We start from the raw sequence: 22478 nt of genomic DNA, 5'->3' as shown, positions 1-22478 counted from the left end.
ATGAAAGGCAACATTCTAGAACAGTGAATTTGGGAGAACATTATAGAGCATTGTGAATGAAAGGCAAAATTCTAGAACAGTGAATTTGGGAGAACATTATAGAGGTTTGTGAATGGGGAAGTATGTGAATGAAAGGCAACATTCTAGAACAGTGAATTTGGGAGAACATCATAGAGATTTGTGAATGAAAGGCAACATTCTAGAACAGTGAATTTGGAAGAACATCATAGAGGTTTGTGAATGAAAAGCAACATTCTAGAACAGTGAATTTGGGAGAACATTATAGAGCATTGTGAATGAAAGGCAACATTCTAGAACAGTGAATTTGGAAGAACATCATAGAGGTTTGTGAATGAAAAGCAACATTCTAGAACAGTGAATTTGGGAGAACATTATAGAGGTTTGTGAATGAAAGGCAACATTCTAGAACAGTGAATTTGGGAGAACATTATAGAGGTTTGTGAATGGGGAAGTATGTGAATGAAAGGCAACATTCTAGAACAGTGAATTTGGAAGAACATCATAGAGGTTTGTGAATGAAAAGCAACATTCTAGAACAGTGAATTTGGGAGAACATTATAGAGGTTTGTGAATGAAAGGCAACATTCTAGAACAGTGAATTTGGGAGAACATCATAGAGGTTTGTGAATGGGGAAGAATGTGAATGAAAGGCAACATTCTAGAACAGTGCGAAGTTGAGAGAGCATTATAGAACAGGGTGAAAAGACAGCGTTCTAGAACAGTGTGAATAGAAGTCAGCATTCTAGAAAAGTCTGAATGGAAAACATTCTAGAGCAGTGTATGTACGGAAAGTGATATTCTAGAACAGTGTGAATATAAGACTACATTCCAAAGCAGTGTAAATGATACAGGAACATTTTAGGACTGTCTGAATGGGAAGCAACATCTAGAAAATTGTGAATGGGTGACTCCATAGAACTGTGTGAATGGGGAGAACATTATAGAACACTGTGAATAGGGACAAAAGTGAATGAAAGACAACGTTCTAGAACAATGTGAATAATAGGCACCATTCTAGAGCCATGTGAATGAAAGGGAACATTTTTAGGACAGTGTGAATACAAGTCAACATTCTGGAAAAGTCTGACTGGAAAACATTCGAGAGCAGTGCATGTATGGAAGGTGACATTCTAGAACAGTGTGAATGAAAGACAGCATTCCAGAACAGTGTAAAAGATGCAGGTACATTTTAGGACTGTCTGAATGGGAAGCAAGATCTAGAAAAGTATGACTGGGAGACGACGTAGAACAGTGTGAATGGGGAGAACATTGTGTAACTGAGTGAATTGGAATTACATTCTAGAACAGTATGAATAGAAGACTACATTCTAGATTGTGAATGCTGGAGGAACATTTTAGGACTTTGAATGGGAGACAACATCTAGAACAGATTTATATCAGGATAGCGATTAAAATATGATGTATCATACATGTATATGTGCAAAGTTTATGTGTAATGTGTTGCAGGCTGTGGATAGATCCTCAGAAGACTCCGGCTCCAGGAGAGACTCTTCGTCAGACATCTTTAGTGACGCTACAAAGGAGGGACTACTGCACTTCCGCCAGCTCAACTCAGATAAGAGCAAGGTAACACACACATGCACACTGACCACACGTTAACACCATAACTCCTTATATTTATACAGTTACATTGTTAAAATGCTTTACTTTGGTAAAATCTGTGTTCTGTGTCACAAATAAAACACTCAGCTTGGCTAGACGGCTTTTACTTGTTGGATTATATTCATTAGATGCTAAAGGAAACCTATTTTTGTTTATTTACTGTATATAATTAGTATTTACTATAATCAAATTAGTAATAGGAACCATGTTTAACAACTTAAGTAAATGTAAAAAATTTTTATCGTGCAAAACAGCTAGTGTGCTAGTGGAGGCACAGGCCTGGCTATTGGGCTGCTATGCTAAAGACTAAATCGAGGCTAAAGGCCTCATTACACTGAGAGTCTGGTGGTTTCTCCTGCTCTCTCAGTAACATTAACTCAGACTGTAAGTGACCACACAGCGGCAGACGAGTGATTACTAACAGAAGCAGCTCAGCCGTTTAGGTAAGCGGCTCTGTTAGCCTGTTCTTAACACCAAAATCTGCCGTTACAGATTCTGCCATGAGCATTTTTACTGCTGCTTGTCGTTCCACACCGCTGACGCGTTGTTAAGTTCTGTCTACTGGTGCGCATGCACGTGTCAGATGTTGCTTCGTGGTATCGGTCATAGGTATCAGTGTGCCCACTGATATATACAGTTGTTTTTGTATTTATCACCAAGACCTTGTATCCTCTTTAATACTTTTACTGGTTTGCTTAATCATTTCTCTACTTCGATACCTTGTTCCTCTTTTGTCTGCAGCGTGTAGGCAGTGGCATGCGGCCGTGGAAGCAGATGTACGCCGTGCTCCGGGGCCACTCGCTTTGTTTATTTAAGGATAAGAAGGAGGCTCAAGCCCACGCCAGCTCGCAGACGGAGGACGAGCCCCTGCCAATCAGCATCAAAGCCTGCCTAATAGACATCTCCTATAGCGAGACGAAGCGCAAGAACGTCCTGCGGCTGACCACGTCGGACTGCGAGTACCTGTTCCAGGCGGAGGACAGGGAGGACATGCTGTCCTGGATCAGAGCCATCCAGGAGAACAGCAACCTGGATGAGGAGGTGAGACTCGACCACTCGCCACCTGCCCAAGACTGCCTTTCAAATCAGATTTAAGCCACTTTAATGTAATAGTTTAACCATACATGCTAATGTTGCCAACAGTCAATGGAAGCTAGTAGTCACTGTTTAGCGTGATGTCAGTTGAATAATGCTAATTGTTGACTATTCACTTTCATTTAATCTTAGCAACATTAGCGTTATTGACTGAACCATTCCTGTAATGAGAAACATCAGGTCAGAATGAACTTGTACAAGTTTTTTTTTTCTTCTTTCAACAGAGCATCACGCTTCTTTAAGCCTGCACACACTAGAATGACAGTGATTGGTTATTTTACATGTCAGTCAGACGGCCTGTTCTTGTCAAAGTAGACGGGTCTTGGACACATTAAGCTGCAAAAGATAGGAAGAAGTTTTTCATTCAAGACAAAGTGCAAAAGTACGGAGCCTCTAAGGGGCCGTGGTAAAAGTTGACATTGCGTTCCCTTGCAAATGTTTTGCGTTCCCTCGCAAAATATATGCTCGTCAGACAGCAAGCAAACGTAGGACCAGAGGTGCCCAACGATATTACCTACATTAAAGCTTTGTTTTTAGCATAGCTAACGTTAAAAACTGTTTTCCCAGTTTCGCCAGTCTGTGCTGAGTTTATTCAGCAATTGTTCTCTGCAGTGTCTGTAAATGTGGCTTTTACTGTATGAGGAAACTCGATCTCAGTTTCAGTTTGCGTCACTAATAACATAATCATGTTTGATTTCGAGAAGCGACACCATGTCTTTATATTTCAATCCAAGATCAGCGTAAAATCCAATGAGCTGCTCCATGTCTGAGCTTAAGCAAAGCACAGCTTTTATAAGTGAATGTAAACCGTTTGCATCATATTGCAAACATTTGCGAGGGAACGCAATGTCATTAATTTTAAACCACGGTCCCTTAGTGACTCCGTACAAAAGAAACAAGCCAAATGTTCTAAAGTGCAAATAAGACATTCTTTACTTTTCACAGAACAAGCAAATGATGACACTTCAGAAAGATTTAGAGAAGTGAAAGTAGCGTGGGGAGCTTTATCACGTCATTCAGCAGCTGAAACTTTGAGCTCTTCCACATAGAACTCAGATGCTTGTAGCCTTGAGCCCCGTTTGTGGTGAGCAGAGCTGTTATCATGCAAGCTAAGCTAATGCGAACCAGCTCCTCTCTCCTAGTTAGCTGCACTGTTTAACATTTATCAATTGTTAGATAGATGGTTTAACATTTATTAAGTAATGCCTGGAAAATTGTGCGTTGTGCTCACTTATCCGGTGACCATATAAGCAAACTGCTCTAATTCCCCTTTTCCGATCTTGAAGTAACGCAGGACAAGACGTCAAACAAGCGGCATAAATGCTTTTACATCACTTACTACGTTTCTCTCTTGTTCTTTAAGAATGCACTGGTTACAAGTACGGACCTCATCAATCGCAAAATAAAGGAGTACAATACTCTCATGAGGTAAGCAAGGCATGCTCCACATTCACTTTACCTGACTTTGGAGTTATAAAGTAAATATACAGAACACTCAGTGCTTTATTTGTTATGTTTAGATTAATATTGTGTATTTAAATGCTTTAAAGATCTAAAGATGATCTTGTACTTGGTGAATAAAAAACGATTCTGGCACTGGCTCACCTGGCTAGTATGTCTACAAGGCTTCTGACGACTGTGTTTGTGTTCCAGTCCACCCAGCAGTAAGACGGAGCCGTCTCCGAAGGCCTCTCGGCAGTCTCTGAGTATCAGACACACTCTGCTTGGGGGAAAAGGAGAGGGTAAAACCCAGAGCCCCCACTCGCCCAACAAAGAGCACGATAGGAAAGCCATACACAAAGGTAACAACGCTGAAAAGAAATAAAACCGCCACTAGACCAAGGGCCCTTATTCAAAGACACTGTTAATGTGAAAAACTGTAGACCACGACCAGCCCTGCTTCTGGAGATCGACCACCCTCCTCAGTTTAGTTTTCAGCAGGAATAGGAAATACTTAAGTAACTTTGTTTGCTGTTACACATTTCCACCAGAGAGGTCTCCAAATCCCCAAAACTTACATAGAGCAGCTTTAAGTATTTTTTTTTATATTTTACTTGAAATTGAATACTTGTATTCTTAAATTTCCAAAAGGAAAAAATAAACTTTGCTCATGCTTTTTACCAATTTTTTACCAAGACCAGGTGATTTTTCCTTTTTTCTCTTGCCGTAGTTCTTGTGTATTTTTTAAGCTGTGTTAATTCATCATTGTACAATGACCGGTACTGCCCATTAGTCAGCACATCACACTTTCTGTTGACAGTTTTTCTAGTCTGACTGACACAGAGCTCAATACTTTCACTTAAACACAGTTTCTCTAATCCATCACATTCCTGTGCTGTTGATCCAGACGACTCAAGCCCACCCAAGGACAAGGGGACGTGGAGAAAGGGAATCCCCGGGCTGATGAGGAAGCCGTTTGAGAAGAAGGCCTCTCCAGGTGTGACGTTTGGAGTGAGACTGGACGACTGCCCTCCTGCTCATACCAACAGGGTAAGACAACAGGTTACATACAAGCTTCTCATAGTGCTGTGATAAATCATCAGTACCAGTATACCTGCAGTGTTATGACTCATTTACAGATAACAAGCATTACATCCATAATAACAGTTTATTTCAAAATAAAACAGAAATGTCAGCAATTTGCTTTTAGTTTAAGTTTTGCTTTTAGTTTTAGTTTTTTTTTTTTGTTTTTTTTGTTTTTTGTACTATCCTTAGTCCTGAAAAAGTTTTTGTAAACCTATTTTGCCCTGTTTAAATGAAAACAGTACGAAGGCATCATACTTAATGTTTTACTTTACAACTTCATTGTTTTTTTGTTAATATTCACTTATTTTTAAATTGATTGCTGCAGCATGTTCTTTTCAGATTGTTTTCAGAAATAATAGACGTTATGTTCTCTGGTCTAAAGAAAAAAAGAGCCACTGTCCAGATTGTTACCAGCGTAAAGTTCAAAAATCAGGGTCTGTCTTGGTATTGGGAGGGTCCATGGCTTGGATAACTTGCATATCTTTGGAGGCACAATTAACCTGAAATACATAAACACACTTCGGAGCAATGTGTGCTGCCTTCTAGTCTAGTCAAGTAGTGCAGGTGCGAGATGTGCCTGTTTGATGTCTAGACCTCTAGAATGTCCCCCATTGAAAATACGTGGCATGTCGTGAAGCGCAAAATACAACAAAGGCCCTGTACAGTTGCCCAGATAAAGACTTAACATAAGCATATAGCGAGATGCACTGAAGTCTTTATTCCCACAATGATTGTTAAGGGTTGATTACAGGAAAGGTGCTGTAACACAGTGGTGAACTTCCTCCATTCCCAACCTTTTTGGAACATGTTGTACACAGAGTGTATATAAAGTTGTTGTACTGTTAATAATCTGTTATCTGTTAGCTGATGTAGCAAGTGAATAAAATTGGAATTATTAAACCAGAAAGAAAATTGGACAAAAAATCTGAAAAAGATAACTGGAAAAATTAAAAATTTTACAAATGTGACATTTGTAATACTGTGTAATTCCCTTAGGTGTAATTTTAGGAAAAGAAAACAAAACAATCAAAATAAGCTATGGCAGAGTTATAAAACATTCTTTTAGCCATAAAGTAGTGCAACTAACGTATAATGGATTCTGTAATGAGCTGGTTCATTTAGATAGCATAGCAAAACTTTTTTGTGTTTCTAGGTTTTACAGTGTCACACAGGCTGTTTTGTGAGCGTCTGTTTGCTTATTGTGTTTGGACACTGATAGCAATGCGGAACAATTTTAACATACAGTGTGTTGGCTTTGCCTTCGTTTTCCTTATTGCTGGTTAGGGAAATTTGCCTGTGTACGCACCGCAAATGTAGGTGTACAGCGATATGGGAATAGGGACGGCGCAGACCTGGATTAGCGTTACAAATGAATATAAGTTTACAAATTAAGTAAAATGAATAAAATGTGTTTTGGTGCAGTAGCCCAGCGATGTGTACCGTGTATCCCTACACTCTCAGAAATAAAGGTAGTAAACTGTCTCTGGGGCAGTTCCCCTCTTATCACTGGGGTGGGACCCTCAAGGCTCCATCTCAGTACCTTTAGTCAGGGAACATAACTGAACCATAATCCACTGAAATGATATGTTCTAAGCTGTACTGACTCCACACACCCCGTCTCGTCTCCAGGCTTTTATTTTACTGTTCTGTTTTAAAACATTCGGTTATGAAAAGGTACAAATACGAACTTTTCACCTGGAAACACTTATTTAAGGTTCACAATCAGACCTTAAAACCACTGTTGTACCTTTGAGGGAACATTTACATTGTTTGTACCTTGATTTCTAACAGTGTAGAATTTAGTAGATAGAGTAGTTGGTGTGAATGGTGCTGACTGTGCTTGTATATTTTGTGTTTGTGTGTTAGTTTGTGCCTCTGATTGTGGAGGTTTGCTGTAAGCTGGTGGAGGAGAGGGGGCTGGAGTATACGGGCATTTACCGAGTGCCGGGCAACAACGCAGCCATTTCCAGCATGCAGGAGGAGCTGAATAAGGGCGTGGGAGACATCGATATCCAGGAGGACGTGAGTGTTCTTAACACCTACAGCACCACCTACCAGGGCTGTGGACAAAATACCAGTTAGGGCTGTTACAAATGTTCAGTTAAACTCAGACTACTGAGTTAAAAAAAAAAGGGTTAAAATTTACTCTCTAAGTTTTGTAGGAAGATCAGCAGGAGTCCAAGGCTACGGTCACATTACCAGGCTGAAGTGGCACAAATCTGATTTTTTGCCCTGATGTGACTCGGATCTGGACACAAATCTGATCTTTTCAAATCCGACCTGAGCCACTTTCATATGTGGTCCTAGATCGGATACGTATCCGATTTGTGGCCATGCAACCTTAATGTGACGCTCAGATCGGAATTCATGTGCTTTTTTCCCCCATTGCGCATGACCATCATTCAGCGTTACCATGGCAGCAGCGCTGAACAGAAGTTAAAGCCTGTAAACGGTGGAAAAGAAACACATCTCACCTTTTTCTCCTTCGTCTCGCTCTAATAATGAAGCTGAGAGCTGATCAGAGTTAATGATCTTCTCAGCGAAGCTCGTTCTGCTCGTTAGTTTGTGCTGATGATGCACGTGATTCATTCACGTGACGTTACTGAGTAGGATGAGCTCATGAGGGTCATTTCAGGACGCCGGTTCGTCACATTAATGACCGATTTGAATCACGTGAACCATCGTGTCAGAGAGATCGGATTTGAGCAAAAAATCAGATTCGAGCAACGAGGCTTGTAATGTGAACGTAGCTCAAGGGAGCACAGCTGTCCACTGTCTCACTCTCTCTCTCTCTGGGTGGGCAGGGCAGTCATTTAACACAATCATCAAACCCTGAGCTTGAGTTGACATTAGATCCCACTTTTCTTAACTTGAACAGAAATGGAAGGACCTGAATGTGATCAGCAGTTTACTGAAGTCCTTCTTCCGGAAGCTTCCTGAGCCTCTCTTCACCAACGGTAAGAGGTTGTGGATCTTTGTGAGGAACCTGTGCTTGGTTTTTTTTATTGGTTTAGTCTGCCACCTGGTGACCAGCGGTTGCAATTACTTTAGATCTGTTCTCTGAGTGAGGGTCTTGTCTTGTTTGCACTGTAGAAAGGTATGCCGACTTCATTGAAGCCAACAGAACAGAGGATCCAGTGGAAAGACTGAAAGTACTGAAGAGGCTGGTGAGTAAACGTTTCATTCTGTTTCTGATCCGTTAGTGACTCGTTTGTGACGTCAGTGGGGATAATATTGATCATAATACACCAATCAGTCATAACATTATGACCACCTCCTTGTTTCTACGCTCATTGTCCATTTTATCAGCTCCACTTACTATATAGGTGCACTTTGTAGTTCTACAGTTACAGACTGTAGTCCATCTGTTTCTCTGATACTTTGTTAGCCCCCTTTTACCCTGTTCTTCAGTGGTCAGGACCCCCATGGACCGTCACAGAGCAGGTACTATTTGGGTGGTGGATCATTCTCAGCACTGCAGTAACACTGACGTGGTGGTGGTGTGTTAGTGTGTGTTGCGCTGGTCTGAGTGGATCAGACACAGCAGTGCTGCTGGAGTTTTAAACACCTCAGTGTCACTGCTGGACTGAGAATAGCCACCAACCAAAAATATCCAGCCAACAGCGTCCTGTGGGCAGCGTCCTGTGACCACTGATGAAGGACTAGAGGATGACCAACACAAACTGTGCAGCAGCAGATGAGCTATCGTCTCTGACTTTACATCTACAAGGTGGACTGACAAGGTAGGAGTGTCTAATAGAGTGGACAGTGAGTGGACACAATGTTTAAAACTCCAGCAGCACTGCTGTGTCTGATCCACTCGTACCAGCACAACACACACTAACACACCACCACCACGTCAGTGTTACTGCAGTGCTGAGAATGATCCACCACCCAAATAGTACCTGCTCTGTGACGGTCCATGGGGGTCCTGACCACTGAAGAACAGGGTAAAAGGGGGCTAACAAAGTATGCAGAGAAACAGATGGACTACAGTCTGTTATTGTAGCATTTGCACTTGAGAAACTTCAGAAATCCATCATGCGACATAATTCACTTTCATTTTCAGTTAGTTATTACTAAAAATGTACGTTTTAAGTTTTAGCTTTTTGCTTGTTAACTAGCACTTTGTGCTCTGAGCTGGATTTTAGTATATAAAAGGTGCCAAATAATTAGTTATTGTTATATTGTTATTATGTATTGTTGTTTGTTTCAGCTCCACGAGTTGCCAGATCACCACTATGAGACCCTGAAATTCCTCTCAGCACATCTCAAAACAGTGGCTGAAAACTCAGAGAAAAACAAGGTACAAGCCCTTTACTACACCTTCTGCATGATTCTCGTGGGTTAAGGAGACTTTTAAAGGCTTAAAATATATTTTAAGGTCATAAAATGTCTGAAAATCCTTTTTTATTTTACTGCTAGGGGTATTAAATTCAAAGATGGTGCCCAAAGGCCGTGTTTAGAAGACCCATTGTGTATATTAATCTAATGCGCACTGACTGTGTTACCGTCAGATGGAGCCGCGGAACCTGGCCATCGTGTTTGGACCCACGCTGGTGCGGACCTCTGATGACAACATGACCCACATGGTCACACACATGCCTGACCAGTACAAGATAGTAGAGACCCTCATTCAGCACGTAAGACCCTCCGCTTCATTGTTCAGCCTCAGACGTCTACAGTTCTTGCTGTCGTTGTGCTCCGCTGTTCAGGTGTAGTTCTGGAGTTACGTGCTGTCAGGAATGGCAACGTGGCAGCGATGTGAAGAGAGTTTTACTTTACACAAATCAGACACAGCAGTAACTCTGCATCAGATTCAGATCATAATGAAAAAACTGTTCGTATCAGATTTCATCGTGCTTTTATCCTCACTGAGCTGTAGAGGGTCATACTGAGATTATCAGTAACCTCTGTTTGTTTTTCACCTCCACAGTATGACTGGTTCTTCACTGAAGAGGGTGATGAGGAGCCAGTGGTGCGTAATTAACTACTAAACTTATCCTTCTCTCTCTGTCTGTCTCTCTCTCTCTCTCTCTCTCTCTCTCATTCTCTCTCTCTCTCTCTCTCTCTCTTTCTCTCTCTCTCTCTCTCTCTCTCTCTCTCTCTCTTTCTCTCTCTCTCTCTGTCTCTCTCTCATTCTCTCTCTCTCTCTCCCTTTCTCTCTCTCTCTCACTCTTTCTTTTTCTCATTTCTCTTTCTTGCTCTTTCCCTTTCTATCTCTTTGCTCTTTCTCTTTATATTTTTCTTTTCTCTCTCTCTTTTCCCTTTCTCTCTCCTTTCTCTCTTTTCCCTTTCTCTCTTCTTTCTCGCTCTCTTTTCCCTTTCTCCCTCTCTTTGCTTTCTCTCTTTCCCTTTCCCACTCTTTTCTCTTTCTCTTCTGTCTATTTTCTTTTCTCCCTCTTTTCTCTTTCTCTTTCCCTTTCTCTCCTTCTTTTTCTCTTTCCCTTTTCTCCCTCTTTTCTCTTTCTCTCTCTTTTCCATTTCTCCCTTTTTTCTCTGTCCCCCTCTCTCTCTCTCTCTCTCTCTCTCTCTCTTTCTCATATATAAATATCAATCATTTGTTCGTTCCAAAACACATTATAAACCACATTTTTTTTTTTCATGATAAATGTTGTTTGGAGTGAGCTTTGCACATGTAAGAAATATCATTATATTATAATTAATACCACTTTTATTAGAGAAATACATTTTTTTTTCTATTTTTTCAGCTGTGATTCTTTTCAAAACCTTGTTACACCCAGCATTGTTAGAAATGGATATACGGCACCCTGTAGTTAAATTCTTCATATATACTCACTCGCTGTTCCCGTTCCTCACCCTCAGACCACAGTCCAGCAGGACAGTGCAGTGGAGACTCAGCCTGTACCAAACATTGACCACCTGCTGACCAACATCGGCCGCACAGGCACATCTCCAGGGGAAGTGTCAGGTAACATCTGCTCAGGGGCGGAGCCCCTCAGGGGTGGGGTCAACTCAGTCCATTCTTTTACTGAAAATGTGTTCATGAGGGAAGTAGCCAGATAGCCAGAGCACAGTGTGTAGTGTAGCATAGGTGATAACAGGCTGTACATTTAAAGGGCCCATATCATGAAAAACCTTACTTTTTTAATATTTGATGTTCTACATAAACATCAGTAAAATTTCACAACATGCCGTTCACTCGTCACTCCATACAGTGTGTATATGGAAGCTAAGCTGCAGCACATTTTGTATTTATTGTTTTTGAGAAGTCACAAAACCTGCCTAGAGCAGTTTAGCTCCACTCATTTGCACTGAAGTTATAAGGCCCAATCCCATTTCTTACTTTTACCCCTACCCCTTGTTTTCGAGTGTCTCCTTGCCCCTTGGAACTGAGTTACAAGGGGTAGTGGTTGAAATCTTCCTCTACAAAATGGGACCCTCAAATAAAAAGAGCATCACTTCATTAACAGCTACTAGCGCTGCTCTGTAGGCGACCCTGCCAGTCTGCAGTGACAGCAGAGGAGGGTAAAGTTCAGCTCCTCACTGCTGGGCTTTAGTTACATTTAGGGCATCATATGACTTCAAAGAGGGGGGCAATTAATTATTATCACCCACCCCTAATTCTTCAGTGATATGAAGCTGAAGTCAGATATTCAGCAGCTTCTTGTTCGAATTTTCCCGTTCCACCTTAAATGGAGCAGCAGTTACATTCTGGCGCTTCAGTCAGAACTGCTGGGCTATTTAAGGTGGAACGGGAAAGTTAGCCAGCTAGCTACTGAAACATTAGCATGCTATGAGCGATTTTTTTATGCTTGTTATGAAGAAAAGGACCATAATACACTGAAACAACATTAAATTAAGATAATTCAATGCTAATCACAAGTTTTAAACTGAGAAAATTCTCACATTGGTGGGTTTCTTTGGTCTCTTGTGCAGCCATCGAACTGTTTTTTCTTCTTTTTTTTTGCTCCTAACACTGTTTGGAGTGTGTCTCTGAAAACCTCTGATAGGAGGGTCATGGAGCCATAACACTTCACCCCTAACGCTCCACCCCTTTATCCCAACACAAATCGGGACACCCTACCCCTAGACGTGAACAGGGGGTTGGGCTAAGTGGTAGGGGCGAGGGTTGAAATGGGATTGGGCCTATAAGACTGCTTTTTTTTTTTTGAATGAGGCACAATACAGAGCAGCCAATCAGAACAGAGGCTTTTACATACATTGGCCTTAAAGGCACAGTAACATTGGCAGCCAAATGGATAAAAAGAAGCTGGAGATGGCTGTGTGAAAATGAATTGATCTGTTTTTGGTAGCCAGACAAAAGTCCAAAAGGAGAAGAAATAAAAAAATAAAAATGTAGGATATGGGCCCTTTAAAGAAGACCTAGTAAATGCTGCTTTATTCTGTTGAGAACATAATTGCTTCTCCCACTATTTTCTCAACCATGAGTAGAAAATAAGTAATGTGCTATGGCTCAATCAGGCCGCCTGTGTGAGTTTGTAAGGCAAACTATGGTATCTGTGATAGTTTGCCTGGCTAAATTTAATTCATTAGTTGGATTCTTGGTGCATTTATCCGTGTGCTTTTAGTTGAGTCCCTTCATTGTGAGTTTTGTGTTCTCCTCTCTGTCTTTTCCGTCCTGTCCTGTAGTGCACGTGTCTTTCTCTGTGTCCAAACTCCGCTGGGCTGTCCCTGTATACTATCTGCTTATAGTCACTCTAACATGGCATGATGTTTCCCTAAAATAGTCAAACCAAACAAATAAACAGCACAGAAACCTCAAAAACATGAGCCAAAGTGAAGAGCAAGCTTGCCAAACTCTGATCCCTCTGTCTCTAGCCCCCGCGTGTCGCGTCTCCTAAGGCCTTTCCCAGCATTCACACATACTGATCTTGACCGCAGGCCAGGTGGGCGGAGTCTATCACACCGTGATGTCACTGATGGACTCTATAATGTCCGTGATGGGCAGCTGGAGCTGTAGGAAGAAAGAGGACTGTTGCCCGCAGTGTAGCTGTCTAATCTGCAGGAACCCTCGCTTTCTGTGAGGGGGGGAAAGAAAAAAAGAAAACAAAAGGAAAGATGCAGAGGCAGTGAAAAACGAGTGCAGGGGAGGTGAAGCCGGGGTGGTTTTGTGAGTGAATCTCACACAGGGCAGTGCTGCTGTCTCAAAGGCTGTCCCGCTGTCTCTCGCCCCCTTCCCTCCTACTCCTCCTCTTCTTCTCTCTTTCTCTCTCTGAACGCTGGCCCGACGGAGAGACAGCATGGTAATGCCAATCCGCTCTGGAACCTCACTCGCTCATACCATCCGTCACCACAACAACAAGCGAAAAGGGGAGGGCAGGGGGGCTCGGCTCACCAGAGAAGAAACGCCACTCAAAATTCGAAAGAAAATAAAAAAATTAATAAACAACAACAGTAAAGACAGCAGTGGATTGATCTCTTAGGCCTTTCCTTGCTGACATTCTGTCTTTCTGTAGTGTAGTCTTGTGTTTTCTTCATAGCTAGCCCCTCTCTGACCCCCCCGCCATTTCGTCTCTGGGTTCACTCCATAGCCATTTCTGTCTTTGCCACATCACTGTTGTCATGACGGCACTTAACACCACTCTGGCACTCTTAGTTCTGACTTTAAAACTTGTATTTCTTCAGTTACGTATGAAATAGTACTGTGTTTGTGTTTCAGTTCAATTTATAATAGCTCTACACTACAAATCAAGCAGACAAGAAGCAATATTAAACATAATAGGCATTATTCGAAAGTCTAATTCTGCAATACATGATGCAGCTAGGGATGTGCACGGCTGCTGATCGCTATTCGAGTATTCATTACGTTTGATCACGGGAAAGCGAAGAAAATATACATGCTATAAGAAATGCGACATGCTATGTTATGAGCCAGTTTAAGAGGAGCCTGGCCACTTCCTATTTCCTCCGTTACCTAAAAAAGCCCTACAGCCCTGTATTACTTTCAGCCAAAGCCCCTTTTTTGTTTCTTTGTTTCCTTTTTTAGCCGTTGATCTTCTTTCCATTCGATTACCGGATACATGAACACTTATGGCCAATTTATAGCCCAGGCGACAAGCATGACTCAAGACCTTCATCAAAACATTTGAAAGGGCATAGACGTTGCTGCACACCCTGATTGGACAGAAACTTCGAGTTCTACGTTCTGGATTGCGGCCATGGTCACGATGTGTGGCCAGCTATTCAGAAATAGGATCAATATACATTTCTAAGACGACTCCTTTTCATTTTTAAACCTTTTTCCACGACTGCGATTACTTTAGAAAGGAGTCTAAGTAGAAAACGCACCCGCAACAGTGTAATTTCCCCCCGCCCTGCGTTGCACTTTCAGAGTAACCGGAATTTTTGGGGAAAACCCGCGAATCTGGCAACCCTGCCTGACAGAGAAAGAGCTCGTGAGTGAAACCCAATGTGTAGGGAAAATGAGTAGTATTTCTGGTTGCCGTAGCAACCCTGCAGCTTAAAACCCTACTGTTCTGTGTGGTTTCAGATGATGTTCTGTTCTGCTGTTTTTGTTGCTGGTGCAGGGCTGTGAAAGCTGTCAACCACAGTTTTTTTGCGAAGCGACACTTGTTGCCCAGACTATAAATTGGCCTTTATGGATACTTGCATATCAAAATCAGTCAGAATGCACATCCCTAGATGCTTCTGTTTAGTGTTGCCACTCATAGATAATGTAAAATATGATATAAAAAGTAAGTAATCTTTCATTTGGGGAAATAATTGACCGTTTGCAAAATTCTGACAAATCCTGCCTCCTTGCTGTTGCCATGTCCATCACACGTTCAGCTCAAGCCACCTGTTAACATCCATAGCACTTTCACTAACAGACTAAATAGTTAAAAAAAGAGTACATCTGAAAACATTTTATTATTAAAAAAGACAAAATATTAATGTAACCAGGGCCACTTCAAAACAAAGAAGGAGTTCTGGAACCATGTTTAGGTCATTTAGCCACTGGACGGTAAAGCAGCGGGTTTCCATATTTAGTAAAGAGGGAAGCTGCCCCTTCAGATGAGCTTTACTTGACAATACACATTAATCAGTAGTGCTGCAACTAACGATTATTTCCTCGATTAATCGATTCGTTTTTTTGGTCCATAAAATGTCAGAGAATGGTGAACAATGTTGATCAGTGTTTTCCGAAGCCCAAGATGACGTCCTCAAATGACTTTTCTTGTCCACATCGTAAAAGATATTCAGTTTGGTGTCACAGAGGAGTAAAGAAACAGAATTTTTTACTTTAAAAAAAAAATAAAATTACTCAAAACGATTAATCGATTACCAAAATAGTGGGCGATTAATTGAATAATCGGCAACTAATCAATTAATTGTTGCAGCTCTAATAAACAGCATCATTATTTCCTGACATATTTAGCCAGTGGCTCATTTTCATCCGCAGTACAACGTTAAATGTATCAACAACACTTCTCACATAGAACAAAAACCACAAAGCGAATGCTAAAGCCATATCAGAGCTAGTCAGCACATTATATCCTGAGGAGGGCTTTAATAAAAATAAAAAGGACACCATGCCTACGAGCACATTAATATTAATAAACAATGTTTTTACTGCAAATGTGAGCCTGTACAGTCCTGTTTAACCTTTAATTTATCAAGATAACTGATCTAAACATTGTCCTGTCATGTTATTTATCATTGGTTATCACATTAAATGAGTGTTAGCAAAAACGGTATATTGTATACAGTTTATCTAATTTAAAAAATCTCATTTTTATCTAGTTTAAAATATCTGCCTCCTCCTCAAACTTTTCCAGCCTCAGGAATGAAATAAAAACAGAAGAGCATGTGTCTGAATTAAACGTTCCTCTCTAACACCTTTCTGCTATTTCTCAGTCTAATAACTCAGACTAATTTACTGCCACCGCCGTTCTCACTGCAGGTTTGTTTTGGGAGGTTGTAATACTTGTTTTAAAGAGTTTTCCTTCACTTTACAGAAGAAGTAGCACTTAGAGACAGTTTTGATTAGCTGAGAGGCACCAATCACTATTTTGCAAAAGGTCAATTACTCTGTTTCCCTCGTTTTCTTACTTATTAAGCTTTTTTTTGGTGATTTTTTTGTTATGGTTAGGCTTTATGTACTCAATACCATCTTCACATTCTCACTGCATGGCAAGCTCCATCCGGCTGGTTCTCATTGTGTCGTGATGTGCAGTCATCTCTACAGCTACACTCAGAACCATGATTTATTCCCAATGACCTTCTCTGCTTTCATGAGAGCTTCCTGGCTCCGTCATGAAAGGCTGGCGCAATTTCTCAAACTTCTTTGTTTCTTTGTTTATTTTCATCTGAATCTGACCTGCTTTGTCTGTCTGGGTTCATCATTGTAGTTGGGAAAGGTCGCCACCTGCTGGTGGATGTGGACCTGAGTGTAACACACTGTAGTGCTCACTCGTTTATCTGCATGCGTTCTTTCCATCCGTGCTCTTCTGTTCTTCGCCAAACCGGTCATGCACAGTGCGTTCTCATGGTGGTCACTCTTTCTTCATCTCTCTCTTCGTCTCACTCTCTCACTCTCTCTCTTCCATTGCTGTCTCTACTCACGACTAAGTTTTAACTCACTGTCAGTGTCTGACTGTGTCCACCATTGTTTTTGTTTAGTTCTTCACCCTCTCTCTCTGTTTTTCCCTCCACAGATTCACCCACTAGTGATTCAGCTAAATCTAAGGTGAGTGCAAGTCTTGGCCAGAAGCTCTCTGATAGTGAGTTAGACACAGTGGGGTGAGTTAGACCGAGCTAAATCCACCCTCCCCCACCCAGTGCAGCGTTTCATTCTGACCCTCACCGAACCTGCAGGTCTGCTTTGACAGAAGGATCAGAGTCCATTTATTTATTTATTTATTTATTTATTTTAATAACATACATCATTTGGTGAATGAATTTTGCCACATCTTGGCTTGTCCTCTGTTTACATGCCTTACCTGCTCTGGTGAAAAAGGATGCTGCTTTTGGAGGGGGTCACATTGTACACCTGTTTTTTTTTTTGTCAAGATTTCAATGTTTTTGCATCCAAAGCACCTTTTATGTGCTCTGGATGCATTTTAGTGCAGCGCTCTAGGTTGTAAAACGCTGACTTGAAGCAGTTAGCCTGTGTCATCGATGTTTTTTTCTGTGCTGACCAGCAGGATGAATGGGACGGCAGGTTTCCATTGCAAAGATGGAGATTATTGGCTTCAGTTGCTAAAAACCCCGAATCTAGTGATCAAAATTACTGTGGATAGAAATGATCATGACGTTAGTCTTATTGACTGGGGCCAGATAAACTTACTATTAGTGGTGGGCGCTATGGCCAAAAATGTATATCATGGTGTAATTAAAAATTCTGACGGTTTCAGTAAATATAGCAGTATACAATTGATTTTCGATGATTAAGTAAATAGAGGTGAAAAATTAAACGATTTTGTATCGAAATAGAAATTTGAAAGAGTGCAACTTTCTAATTGCAAGAGCTTCAATTTTTTATTATAGAACACATTATCAAGTGTTTTCTTACCAAATTTTAAATGGAAAAAAAATTTGACTAATAACAGAAGAGGCTTCTAAGCTGCCTGTGGATAATTTAGACCAGTCAGAAGCGAAAAACAACACCCATGTTCTGTATATGTGTCATCACAACCATCACAACATCAAGCTACAAAAAAGTAGATATTCTGCTCTTCTTGGGCAAAAAAAAACAAGCCTGCAAATTCATTTATTAATGGAATCACTGCATTTAAATCACAATCGCAATATTGGTCAGAAAAATCGCAATAAGATGTTTTCCCCCAAATCGTTCAGTCCTGTAAGTAAACCTATTTTTGTAGGTTAACAGTGGCCTATTATTCTGGGATGTATCGTCACTTTTTACCAGCTAAAATCTGAAATTTTTGTGTTGTGCAAAATACTTAGACCAAAACTGAACAATACACAGTTAAACTTAAGTCTATATTGTCTTCTAACACTGTCCTCACAGGCTGGGTAAAAACAGTGCTCAATATTATTTCATATCTGCATTTCTAAAGGCTGAAATTGGCTTTTTATTGGTCAGCTTTTTGACCAGATTTTCTCAAGGTGGAATGGGAAATTCCAATAAGGAGGCCAGCTGCAGCTCTGTCAAATTTCTCAAGTCATTTGTCCAATACTTGCGTCCCACATACTCGCCACTTCCACCTTCAGACACTGCAGGAATATGGAAAATATTACAGTTTTTAATGCTTCAGTCTGCTGCCTCGGAAACAAAGTGACTACTTCAGATGCAGCGGACTGGACAATGGTAGGTGATTAGTGGACTGCTGGTTTTTCGTTTTTATTTGAAACGTGACTGCAACATCCCTGACTCAGCTATAAAGCTAAACAGGCTAACGTTAGCGTAGTTTGCACCGTTTGTACATCTCATTATCTAAGGAAGAATTTCAACCTGTACACCAGATAAACCAGAATACTGCCCACTACTGCTTACTATATATATCCACTCCATTTATATGAGGACAAAGCATCTAAGCTGGCCTGCTTTTATGATTTGAGCTATCTGCACATCCGTGTTCACACAGTTTTGTGCAGCTGGTTTGATCATTTTAGTGGGAAACACTTTTCCAAGGAGTTGCCTGACCTGCGTACTTTAACAGTATGAGCCTTTCTGAGATCGGTATTGATGTAGTCATTGGATTCTGGATTCTTTGAAGCGCATATAAATTTGTTTTACACTGATGTGTTTTTGTTGTAGAACTGTTTTGAAAATCTCCCGACTCTACACATCAGACAAAAACAATCAGCTGTGATCGGTTATTTTGCCTGTCAGTCGGGTGGCTCTGTTAAGCTATGAAACGCTTCAGATTCTCTGACGATAGGTGCAAATCTGGCTTCTGAGACAATCATGACATAAACAGAAGGCTTGTAGTCCAACACCGTCTATCTAATCAACAGCAGATCACATTTTATAAGTGGAAACAGCCATAAAAAGCCTTCAAAATGCACCACGAAGCCCCAACAGAAAACGGTAGATTAGTGCAAATAACGTTTAGTTGACTCTTCATGGGATACGCAATATGACCCCTTCTCTCCTTGCTGTATATACATTGCTGTCATCTTCAGCCTCCTCAGCTTTGGGCAAGGAATCATGCAGCTTTCTCCTGTGTTCCCATTGCTGTTGCTGGCTTTGCTAGTGTGCTTTATAAGCTGTGCCTCCATCTTTGAGGCTCTCTCTCTTTTTGACTTTGTCTGATTTCAGAGCAGCAGGCGTGGTGCTGCAGTTCCACCTGCCTGGTCAGCGGTTAGGCCTTTGGTTTACTGCTCTTACTGCTGCTACAGCTCTCAGTACTGGTTTTGAATTAACTGGTTTCTCACCTGTCTCTGTCTTTATCTGTTTCATGTCTCTCTCTTTTTCTCTCTACCTCTTTCCCCTTTCTCTCTCTTTCCCTCTCTCTCTCTGCAGGGCTCCTGGGGGTCGGGGAAGGATCAGTGCAGCCGCGAGCTGGTCTCCTCAATCTTTGCTGCGGCCAACCGCAAACGAAGGAAGCACAAGGAGAAGCTGCAGCCTAGCAGCTCTGACGATGACCTGGATGCCGTCTTTCCTAAGAAAGAACTTGCTGTCCCAGGCCAAGAGGAGGCAGAAGGGGACACAAGCCCCGTACCAGCTGGAGAGACGCATCATGGAAAAGAAGACGCCACGACGACGCCCAAGAGCCGAAAAGAACACAGAAACTCCTTCTTCATGAGAGACAAGCCTTCAGCCTCCCCGAAACACTCAGTCTCGCCCAAGCCCGGCTGGGTGAAAAGCTCCCTGTCCGATCCACCGTCTCAGATGGACGAGGCTACCTCAGACTTGGGTACCATGAGCTCTGGAGCCTCCGTTCCCAGAAGCAGGCCCAGGAAATGGGGTACAGCAACCCTGTCCGCCATGGAGCTTTCTCCAGCAGGGCCTGCAGGAGCCTCAGCCACTGCCGAAGTGAGCTCCATCACATCAGACTATTCCACCACCTCCTCCAACACCTTCCTGACGGGGGCGGAGTCGAGCGCGCTGAGCCCGGAGGTGCAGTCAATGACCGAGAGCCGCGCCGGAGACGAGGCCGACGATGAGCAAAGCGAGCTGGTCAGCGAGGGACGACCGATGGAAACAGACAGCGAGAGTGACTTCCCTGTTTTCACCAGCGGGGGCGCTATAACCCCTGCTTTGGACTCAACGCACAAAACTGAGCCTTCTGCGGGTAAGGAAAAAGCAGACAGCCGCCGCCTTCTGCCTTCCCATAGGCTGATTGAGTGCGACTCGCTGTCCAGGAAGCGGTCAGTGAGACAAAAGACGGACAGTGAGTCCTCAGTGGAGGGAGCTGGAGCTGGAACTGGAGCTGGGAGCCGGAGCGAACCGAACCGCCTGTCCCGTGTCCTGGAGGCCATGAAGAAAGGCCGTTCCACCGGCAGCTTGAGCTCGTCCTCGTCCCGCAGCGAATCGGATCGCAACGAGCCGTCCAGGCGACTCAGAATAACAGAGAGGCTGAAGTCCCGCCTCCGCTTGTCTGCAGACGACATGTTCGGCATAGGGGAGCGGAAGAGCCGCACGGCTGACGACTCAAAGAAGAAAAGCATCCGCCGGCGCCACACCATGGGCGGACAGCGGGATTTCGGCGAACTGGCGGTTATTAACGACTGGCGTGAGCAGGGTGGGGGTGATCAGGGGGCTGAACTACCTGCTGTTGATCAGCTCAAACCCCAAGAAGTCTCAATCCGGGACTGGATAGCCCGCGAGCGCTGGAAGAGTGGGGGTTCCCGGGCCAGCAAAGAAACAGACAGGCTAGTGGTGTCAGAGGTTAAGGCTGGGGCCGGTGAGGAGCCGAATCACTCCGTTTCTAACCCGCTTCACTTAGTTTCTACCCCTAGTCATCCTGTTTCAACCCCAAGCCCCCAGTCCAGCACGGAGCAGGTGAACGGGGGCGGACCGCAGGCCAAAGGCAAAAACAGCCTCAACCTGGGCTCTGATGCACACCCACACAAACTATCAGGGGCACAAGTCGTCCGCTCCCGATTTTACCAGTGTCTATGAAACGACGACAGTCGTCTGTCTGTCAGTGTGTGTGTGTCTGTGTGTCTGTGTCTGTGAGTGTGTGTCCCTGGTCCTGGCTCTGGAGAACCCTGCCCTGCAACATTTTAGAGCTTTCCCTGCTCTAATACACGAAAACCAAGTAACTAGCTAATTAATAAGCTCTTCATGAGTTGAAATGGGTGTTTAGTATGTTCACACTGCAGGTAACTGTGGCCTAAACCAGGTGTTTTCCTCGTATGAGACACAGATGTGGTTTTAGTGTGACAGTGTGAACAGAAAAATTTGAACCTGACATCTTTAATTCCGGTTTGGCCCTCTTTCATACGTGGTACTGAAATCCTGTGCGTATCTGAGATGCAGCAATATGACCTCAGTCTGAACAGTCAGATGGAATTCATTCAACCGCTGTATGCAAAAGTTATAGCGCCCCTTGTCAAAAGACATGACAATAGCCGTTTATGTACTGAATTTACCATATTTGGAACATTATATATATACACACATGCTTATATATATATATATATATAGTAGTAATATTTGTAGTAATATAACAAAACGTCGTTTGATCAGGGGTCAAAACATTTGTATGCAACTGTACGTTGACTGACAAGAATAATTGCTCTTGTCTCGGATGCTGGAGCATCTGAGTGACTGTTACTGTAAAACACTAAGAGTGAATGAATCTTTATCATACTTTATCATACTTTTTTACCCCTTACAACGTCATCAAAATGCCCGTTACTATGGTTACACTTCATGTCTTTAGTTGTAGAGGACAAGCATAAGTAAGTAAATAATCACAGCGTTTCTTAATGAGAGAAATCAAAACTCAAAATCACAGTTACTTCATGGATATTAAAAAAGAAAAAAAAAAAAACAAAGGAGATTTACACAGGTCAGATCTCCTTCATTTTCATAGCAGGTAGACAATTGAAGGACACTTAAGGAAAGGTAGAGGATTGCTGTGTTTGTTGGATGAGCGTGCAGGATGGTTCTTTTGCACATGCAGGTCGGATTAGGAGTGTGGTCAGTTCAGGCACAGAGCAGAGAAGATATCAAAATGTGCAGGACAGGGAAACTCCAGGACCTGGGCCCATATTTACAAAACTCCTCAGAGTGAAATGCTGATCTGGGATCCTTTTATGCCTTTATGCCCTTTATAAAGCACTGAATAGGACTACATAGACTGGAGAGA

The 22478-nt window shown here is 42.4% G+C and overlaps 1 protein-coding gene across 1 annotated transcript in view; it reads left to right on the top strand.

The window, feature by feature from the left end:
- LOC118815495 (rho GTPase-activating protein 21-like) overlaps positions 1 to 21767 on the top strand; it is a 103253-nt gene extending 81486 nt beyond the window's left edge. Inside the window, exons 16-29 of the mRNA XM_036581650.1 lie at positions 1489 to 1608; positions 2386 to 2685; positions 4103 to 4167; positions 4393 to 4541; positions 5087 to 5229; positions 7132 to 7287; positions 8144 to 8222; positions 8359 to 8432; positions 9482 to 9571; positions 9783 to 9908; positions 10202 to 10243; positions 11092 to 11197; positions 16908 to 16939; positions 19682 to 21767. Of these exons, the coding sequence (XP_036437543.1) occupies positions 1489 to 1608; positions 2386 to 2685; positions 4103 to 4167; positions 4393 to 4541; positions 5087 to 5229; positions 7132 to 7287; positions 8144 to 8222; positions 8359 to 8432; positions 9482 to 9571; positions 9783 to 9908; positions 10202 to 10243; positions 11092 to 11197; positions 16908 to 16939; positions 19682 to 21283 (3084 nt within the window). The 3' untranslated portion in view covers positions 21284 to 21767. The remainder of the gene's footprint in view (positions 1 to 1488; positions 1609 to 2385; positions 2686 to 4102; positions 4168 to 4392; positions 4542 to 5086; positions 5230 to 7131; positions 7288 to 8143; positions 8223 to 8358; positions 8433 to 9481; positions 9572 to 9782; positions 9909 to 10201; positions 10244 to 11091; positions 11198 to 16907; positions 16940 to 19681) is intronic.
- The last annotated feature ends 711 nt before the right edge of the window (positions 21768 to 22478 follow it).

The sequence above is a fragment of the Colossoma macropomum genome, unplaced genomic scaffold (genome assembly GCF_904425465.1).
Source record: "Colossoma macropomum unplaced genomic scaffold, Colossoma_macropomum, whole genome shotgun sequence".
NCBI classification, from domain to species: Eukaryota; Metazoa; Chordata; class Actinopteri; order Characiformes; family Serrasalmidae; genus Colossoma; species Colossoma macropomum.
This window is presented reverse-complemented; position numbering and strand designations above follow the sequence as displayed.